We start from the raw sequence: 8841 nt of genomic DNA, 5'->3' as shown, positions 1-8841 counted from the left end.
TCAAGGAACCATATTCCCTTGCCGCATTCCTTCTGCAGGAGTCCACCCTAAGTAAGCACCTCTGTCAGAGTTTACCTTGGGTGCATGACCTCACAGTCCCTACCCCTACCTCACGGTGCCCGTGTCTGGCCATGCACTAATGGGCACGGGGACAGTGAGCATCAGTAGGCTATCATCCGGCATTGTCCCTGTATAAGCAGATGCCATCAGTATAAAATAAAACAAAAGTGATTTGGGGGTGTTTTTATTGTCCCTTCATACCCCATAGAGAATATACATAAACATATATATGTGTGTGTGTGTGTGTGTGTGTGTGTGTGTGTGTGTGTGTGTGTGTGTGTGTGTGTATATAATTACACACATACATAATATATAATTACATACATACACATACACACACACACACACACACACACACACACACGACACAAAGGGGGGGAAAAACACCAAACAAAATCTCTGCCCGCTTGCCTGAAGGCCATTAATATAAATTTGTAAATTGCCATTTACCTTATTTGCCTGAATCAGGTGGAAATCTTTTCCATAAGCTTTAAGTCCTTGCTCAAAATTCCGACACTCCTCCTCTGTCCAAATAGAGAGCTCTTCTGAAGGAGGTACAGAAAGACCATTTTTTATTTATTTTTAAACTGGAGCTGCAGAATTGTATCACAGCACAAAGTATAAATGACGCCCTGAACCCAAAGGAAGACATTTTTCTGCACACAGCAAACTTGCTGTCAGTACTCCTAGTGAAGGAGACAGAAAACTGCTTATTGTTCTGATTTTCAAAAGATCGGTGCTTACCACGCGCTGCCTTCACATTAAACCTTAATCTTCTCAGTGCTTCTTCTGTGTCAAAATTACATTTCACCAGTTCATAAAGGGCCTAGAGAGCAAAAATAGAAGAACAGGTTATAAGATAACAGTGTATGTAAACCCGAAACATTAGCTGCTCTTCTTTGCTCTCTTCGGGTCTGTTAAATATACAATTTAGAGTGTTTCGGTTTATCTATATAATGTTTGATAAAAGGCGAAAAAATAGGATATGTTTTAATTTAATAGTAAAATCCTTTTCTTGGAGTCCATTGATGGACACAGGGAGTCACACGTGTTATACTGCTGCCTACAGGACTGTACACTGGCAAAGAAACATTGTAGGCTACCCCAGGAGGGCCCCTCCTACATGAGCATGGTCATACACACAGAGGGGTGGGACCTGTGTCCCCCAGAGGACTCCAAGAAAGGGATTGAACAGGGAATGCAAAAATCGTTAATTGTTCACTGAGGGACACTGGAATTCTTGGACTGTCAGGTTCTCCAAAAGCAGTCCAACATCAGAAAGGGCAACACAGCAACAAATTCTAACAGGGCCATAAAAAGACAACAGAAACCTGGGGACTGTCTGCAGCTCAAAGAACCACACGAAGGACCCAACACCCGAAATTGGCTTTAGATGAGGCTTGATGAGATGAAGCCTGAATATTATTAAGGAATATACATAGAAGACCAGGTGGTAGCCTTGCAAACTGAGAAAAGTTGCATTACTAATAGAGCAAAAAGCACTCACAGATCTAGTATGACAGGACAAGGTGGAACCCTGATAGGAGGCAGGAAGGCAAACTGTCAGGACATCCAAAAGTAGCCCAACAGCAAACAACCACAAGCAAGCTCCACATGAGGAGCAGCTGAAGGGGCTCCAGAAGGCCAAAGTCCAAAGAAGGTACTGAATGAGACCCAACCCCACATGGCAAGGAGAAGACTAGACCAGGAGGAGAATACACGAAGAACTATGCCCGATGCCCAAGACCAAAAGACAAAATGGTTACACACGACCAGTAAACAGTTGCTGAAAAAGTTGAAAATAATTTATGGTGAAAAAAGGCCGAATCCATGCTTTTTGACACTTCAAGGTGTGCGCACGCCCCGCTGTGCATTGTGGTACCTTAATGTGCAGCATTGAAGTACACAGTATGGTTGACAAGAAGAAGAATGCAGTGACAACTGAATTGTATGTGGGATATCCGTACAATAAATGTGTGAATTCATCACTGATCATTAAAGGAGAACTATGAGGTGAGTGCTTTTCACTCACCTCATAGTTCTAGCCGACCTGTGACAATGAAACTGTCACAGGTCGGCAGGTGAGCGAACACATACCGGCATTCGCTCACTTCTCGATCCTGTCACGGCAGAGAGCCGTGACAGGGGAGCGACTGGATTCCCCCCTCCCCGCTCCGATCCTCCATTGCTGACTGGCGGAACGGACGGGGAGGGGGCGGGTACAGCTGGCTCTGCCTCTAGATAGGCAGAGCCAGCTGTCACTCACGCAGCTGGGCGGATCCCGGCACAATTGTCGATATCGGTTTCAGCTGCTGCGTCTCAGTATACCACGAGCTGTAGCTCGCGGTATACTGAGCTTAGGGTGACGGGAGGACGCTAGTTTGTGTGCTCCCGTTACCCTTAGGAGAACTATGGGGAAAAGCCCTAACCCCATAGTTCTCCTTTAACCATCATCTGTGTAACCTTTAATGTAGTGAACGTACAAAAGAGTTAAGAGTATGTGATAGGTGTGGTGCGGCTATTGGTCCTAATGGCCAGGACCTCTGAAAAGTCTATTTACACTTAAGGCACGGGGGGTGCACGTGTAGAATCACTTACCAACCCTGCCAGGTGATCTCAAACTTTTGGAAGCTACCTCTTTGGGCATAGGGCAAGCTTTCCAAAGTGAAGGGCAGAGTTCACCTTTTTTATCCAAATGTCTGTGAAGGTTCCCATTCATCCAGGTCATGGTATATCTGTAAAAAATAAGTCGAGGCGACTGGACTTGCTGTATTTTCCCAACCAAGCCTGGCTTTTCTATCCAAAGGCAACTGGTCGGGGGTTGATGAGATAGATGGAGCTCTGCCTTTTACCTGATACAAAACCACTACAGTTCTAACAGGGAAGCACAACCAGAAAAATGAAGACCGGAAGTCATTTAAGATGGAAACGCAAAGGAAAAATAATTTCCCTTGAACCATAAAATGTAAAAAAGCAGGAAAGTACCTAAAACACCATAACATACATGGTAGGAACATGCCGTGTGCTTCTCCAGTACCTGTTCATTGTCCTTTATGTGCGCCCCTTCAGGAATGGCGTCCAGTCCTTTCTCCTCCCCAGTTCTCTTTGATGACTCTATCAGAAAGTCTATGACTCTTTCTTCTCCAACATACTCTGGATTCCACAGTAACTGGTCATCGTTTTCATACACTGCATCATAAAATATCCAATATCACATTCTGTTCAGCACAATAAAACAGCACCTAAGCATTTTGTGAGCTCCTTGTGCAACTCTGGAAACAATCTGCGTGTGATGCTGTTATATTGGGTACTTAACTCCACTTGACTACAAGACTTGTCACCTACTCTGATCCTGGCCTGCGTTACTGCCCTGCCTGAGCACCTCCTCTCCACACTGCAGATGTATTTACCTTTTTCTAGGGATGCACCGATACCGAGTATTTGGGCAAGTACTCGCCCAAATGCTCCGATACTTACCTCCGATACCTGAACTTCCGGTCAGCGGGAGAACTCCCTCTGACCGGCAGTGCCAAGGGAGCATGCAGCCGGCTTCCCTGCCAATTACTCAGTGGCATATGACCCGCCTCCCTGATTTGCTAAAAAGCCGGATGGCACGTAATGACCTGCCTCCTGATTGGTCAGGAAGCCAGGCTGCCTAGGAACAAGTGAAGTCAGCTTCCTAGCCAATCAGGAAGCCGAGAGGCGGGTCATGAAGTCCCGCCCAACTTCCCGATTGGCTAGGAAACCAGCTTCACTTGTTGGTAGGCAGCCTGGCATCCTATCCAATCAGGAAGCCAGGCGACACGTCCTGACTCGCGTCTCGGCTTCCTGATTGGTCAGAAAGCCATGCAGCCTCGGCAAGTTAAGCCAGTGTTCTTTCGCTAGAACACTGGATTCGTAGGCAATCAAGAAGCCGGCTGGTCATGATCCGCCGCCCTGATAATCAGGGCACATGGCACCGGCATGCGGTATTGGCGGGTACCGGAAAAAAAAAATAAGGAAGGCAAAATATAAGCAGATTAAACTTCAGCTTAATACATAAAAGCAAAATTGCTGTTCCAACATGCTGTGACCAGTCACTCCTGACATCTACAAAAGACAAATGGTTGACTCATAAAATCTGCCTTGGAAGAATTAGCTTTCTGAAATGGAAGAAAGCCGTCTGGTCCTAATAAAGACTCATTTGCGCTGCTCACCTTTTTCTGTTTCTCGATATTCTCTAATACCGGCCGGGATTTCAGCTTGAAACATAGAACCCACCATGATCTCCTAAAAGGACACAAATTAAGCAATATCGTCAAATCAACATCTGAACATTGAAAATGATGAACATCTGAAAATTAGAGAAGTTAATTATAACCTCTGCAAAAGCAATGAGGTTTAAAGGGCTCAATCACATGGCGACCAATCTAAATCACAGATTCTTGAAGAACCAGAGCTTCTGAGGCAATGGGGTTTGCAGCCTGGCATTAGAAATCAGCTCATTTGTTGCGCTATGCTGCACAGTCAGGCTTTTTGTAGTGATAAAAGATCATTTAACAGAATAAAATGGCTCCTTTCTTCACAAACTGATTCTCTAAGTAGGTCATATGGAGCCCCAGTAAAGCAGAGCTCCAGGCATCAAGGTAATGGTCTGTATATGGTAGACAATATACACTCCATGTATCTTTTGTAGTTAAATAACTTTTCTTATGAATGTAATGTAGTATAGGGACGCACAGCTATCATTTTTTTCAGACCGAGTATGCGTATAGATACTGTTCTTTTCGTACTCGCCGATGACAGTTACCAATTTTTTGTGTCATGTGACAGTTTTTCTAAAACAATACAGACTAAGCCAGCCTACAGACTGATTTTAGGACAGTGGTGGGAGTGCCAGGGCCCGGTCGCAGCTGCTACCTGGTAGTTCTGCTACTGACTCCAAGCTGTAGAGCAGGGGTAGCCAAACTCCGGCCCTCCAGCTGTGGTGGAACTACAAATCCCATGAGGCATCTCTCTCCGGGAGTCCTGTCTGAGAATCTTGCAATGGCTCATGGGATTTGTAGTTCCACCACAGCTGGCGGGCCGGAGTTTGGCTACCCCTGCTGTAGAGGGACTGCAAATCCCCGCAATACATTATACAGCAATGCAGAATACAATCAGCTATAGAGCAGTACACATCTCAGCAATACATTATACAGCAATGCAAAATAATATGTTGCTACATACTCTGTGCTGCTCTTGGGTTCGGGCCTGATGTCTCAAGCGGAGGGGGTGCGGAGGGTCTAAGGAGGGGTGCTCAAGGTCTCAGGAGGGGGAGATGTGCGGGTGGCAAAAGCGCTGAAAGCATGAGCCACATGATTGCCCAGAAGGCTGCCCACGAGGTTCCCAGCCACTGCAGGACCTAAGGCAGCTGCTTCAGTTTGAAAATGTAAAGCGCCAGTGTCGGGTTTTTAGTATCAAGGCATTTTCACGATTATGATTACTTGAAAATGCCCAGTCACCAATACCGTTATCAGTGCATCCCTATAATGAGGGCTCGAAAATCCACTCGTCTGCTCTTCTGTGACGAGCAGACAGTGGAGCCCGACGAGCAGCTTCCAGGCCGGCCGTTGTAATTACACGGCCGGCCGGGAGCTTTACAGTCAAGCGATCGAGCGTCTATAGAGACGCTCGATCGCTTGTATCAGAAGCTGTCACTGCCGTTGCCGGTCCCGAGATCCGCTGTGCCCGATGCGGCCGGGACCGGCACGGCTCTGTGACAGGAGATCAAAGGGAGTTCAGTACACAAACTCCCTTTGATCTCCTCTCAGTCCCCGAATGCAGGAAGTGATGTATATTACATCACTTCCTGCATTCAGTGTCACTCTCCAGCTAGAGAAGCTGATGAAGCCGATCTCTGCTTCATCAGCTTCTCTGGGGGTCCCTAGGTGACTTTAGGGGTCTTGGAGACCCCTGATGTCTCCATTAAGAGGACCTGTCATGTAAATTAGCTATCACATAGGGGGCTTCTTAGCCCCCCATGTAATAGCAATAAAGTTGTGAAAAAAAAAAAAGTAATATAAAAATTAAAGAATCATAAAAAAATAAAGAAGCATTAAAAAAAATTAAAAAAGAAAACATTTTTTTAAGTCCCCCACCCCCCACATACATATGCGTCGGGTGCGCCTACGTGCGAAAGCGACGATTGCGCTTATTGTGCTGCACATGTTACATATCGCCGCAAACGTCCCAGTGAGAGCAATAATTCTAGAGCCATCAATCACTGATAACACTAAACTGATGAGCAGTAAAAGCATTTTAATCGTCGCGTATGGGCGTTTTTTGCGATTTTGCGGGTGCACGCAATTTTAAGGCTTGACATGTTTGGTGTCTATTTACCCGACATGACCCCGACTTTTATGTTGTACTAAAAATATGGGTAAGAATAAATGTTTTATAACATAGGGAAACTTTTTTTTTTTTTTTACATTTATGTTACTTTTTTCATTATAAAGTAAAAACAAATAACCCCCCGTGGGGTCACAAAACAAAGCTCTATCTGTCCCCAAATTTTTTAACATATATTGCAAGGCTACAGTCCGGTCATGCTGACTGGTGAAATTTTTGACTGACTGGTGAGACACCGCCAAATTTTTCAAGCCCTGCCTATAATGCAGTGGTCATATAAGTGCACCAGTCCCATTTGCTTTCTGTGGTATGCCAGTAGACATGTCCCAGAAGTCTGTGTGGGCAAGCTGCTGTGCTGTCTGGGGCAATAGTAAAGACGACCAGCTGCAGCAACTGCATTATTAAGTCATCCCTCTAATTCCGAGAACTACAGGGGACATGTAAATAATCAGTTGGCCACGTCAGAAAGTGGGTGCTGAGGGTCAAAGTCGCCCTGTATGCAGAATATGAAGCAGTAATGCAAAGGGAAAAAAAACAAAAAGTGGAGTCAGGACCCCCTCTGACAGAGCAGATCATAGTAACAAATCTAAACGGGAGTCTTCTTTATAAACGAGTGCAAGGCATTGCCGATATTAGCACCAAGACAAGTGACCATACCACGAACCAAGCGTACTGGAAACTCAAAAACCAAAAGCAGCACTATAGGCGTATGCCTCCATTGCAAGAAATAGGAACATTAGGTTTACTTTTTTCCAGTCCTCCGAAGGAATATAATCTTCATCGTCTTCGGATTCCTCTTCTATTTCATTATCTGGAAAAATACATTTTTATTTTTAATTCACATTAGCCCAGAACGACGCTTCAATCACCGAGAACAGCAAGAGAGTCTAAAAAGGAGAGACTTACTGGTATCAAAGTACTTGCAGCGCCGAGACCGGGTAACTTCTGGTGCGTCTTGAGTAGCAGATGGCGCTGGCTCGTCAGACGATTGAGTCTCATCTTCTTGACCAGATGAATCTTTAACGGTTTCATCCTTAAAAAGGAAAATCCCATCAGTACGTGCACTGAAACGAGGAGGGTCCACCTAAAATCAGCCATGGGCAAACCGCAATCTTCAGCTGGGATGAGTCACTATCTAGAAGGGCGTGCTGGGACCTGTAGTTTATGGAAAGCTGGCAGCACTGCAATATGTGGAAGTCTATAAAGGAGAACTATGAGGCGAGTGAAAATCCTCACAGTTCGAGCCGACCTGTGACAATGAAACTGTCACAGGTCGGCTCAATAGATCGGGAAGTGAGGGAACGCATACCGTCGCTCGCTCACTTCTCGATCACCTCCCTGCAGAGAGCCGTGACTGTCCAGCGGTGACTGGCGGAACAGATGGGGTGGGTACAGCTGGCTCTGACTCTAGATAGGCAGAGCCAGCTGTCACTCACGCAGCTGGGTGGATCCAGACAGTAATGTCGGGATCCGTCCCGGCTGTGGCGGTCTCAGTATACCGCGAGCTGTAGCTCCCTATATACTGAGCTCTGGGTCACGGGAGGAGGTTAGTATATGTCCTTCTGTGACCCTGAGGAGAACTATGGCGAAAAACACTCACCCTATAGCTCTCCTTTAAATCAAACATTTCTGAAAGCCGTCGCTCGACACGGCAGCCCAAACAAGTGGGCGATTCGCGGTAAAAAAAAATTGCGCGACAAAGGCGCGTTTCCGTGGGCTACTTGGCTGTATCCCAATGGAAACGCGAGACCAAAACGCCCCAAAGAAGTACATGTACTTCTTTGGGCGTAGGCCGTTTTGTATCGCGTTCGGATGGGCGGAAATACGGCAAGGTGTGAACCAGACCCATTGAATACAATGGGATTTAGATGTTTGAGCGTTTTGTAGAGCGTTCGTCGAGCGTTGAACGTGCTACAAAACTTTCAGGTGTGAACCAGGCCTAAGGTGTGGTGTTCTTCCTGAATGGACATTGACAGATTCTCTGCTTGATGACCAGAATTTGCCTTTATACTAATACCTGTAATCTGATGCTCACCTTATTCTCCCCGCTGCATCCGCTGTTCCCATCATTGTCGTCCTCCTCTTCTTCATCCTCATCCTCTTCCTCCTCCTCCTCTTCACCAGGTAGAGGTACAGTGCTACCGTAGCCGTAAAGTCTTAATAATTCATGAATTGGCATCTCGCTTTCCTGGAATAAAAGAACGGCTAGTTAAAGGGTGACTCCACTTTAAAAAAATAAATAAAAACACCTTTTAAAAAACAATATACCGTATATAAAACAATATACCGTATATAATTGTAGCAGAAGCCATTGTCATGTTATTTAAAAAAAACGACCTTTACGTTTAAAACTAGCCGCTGTAATGTGCTAAATCCGTAAAAAAAAAAAAAAAAAAAAAAAAAAAAAAAAAA

At 45.5% G+C, this 8841-nt stretch overlaps 1 protein-coding gene across 1 annotated transcript in view; it reads right to left on the bottom strand.

Moving 5' to 3' along the window:
* LOC108795950 (mesoderm induction early response protein 1-like) overlaps positions 1-8614 on the bottom strand; it is a 13186-nt gene extending 4572 nt beyond the window's left edge. Inside the window, exons 1-7 of the mRNA XM_018567304.1 lie at positions 8465-8614; positions 7336-7462; positions 7176-7240; positions 4257-4329; positions 3098-3249; positions 805-886; positions 511-605 (exon numbers count right to left, since the gene is read on the bottom strand). Coding sequence (XP_018422806.1) covers positions 511-605; positions 805-886; positions 3098-3249; positions 4257-4329; positions 7176-7240; positions 7336-7462; positions 8465-8608 — 738 coding nt within the window. The 5' untranslated portion in view covers positions 8609-8614. The remainder of the gene's footprint in view (positions 1-510; positions 606-804; positions 887-3097; positions 3250-4256; positions 4330-7175; positions 7241-7335; positions 7463-8464) is intronic.
* Positions 8615-8841: the final 227 nt, after the last annotated feature.

The sequence above is a fragment of the Nanorana parkeri genome, unplaced genomic scaffold, assembly GCF_000935625.1.
Source record: "Nanorana parkeri isolate BGI_ZX_2015 unplaced genomic scaffold, ASM93562v1 scaffold1028, whole genome shotgun sequence".
Taxonomy (NCBI): domain Eukaryota; kingdom Metazoa; phylum Chordata; class Amphibia; order Anura; family Dicroglossidae; genus Nanorana; species Nanorana parkeri.
Note: the sequence above shows the minus strand (reverse complement) of the source record. Positions and strands in the feature narration are given on the sequence as shown.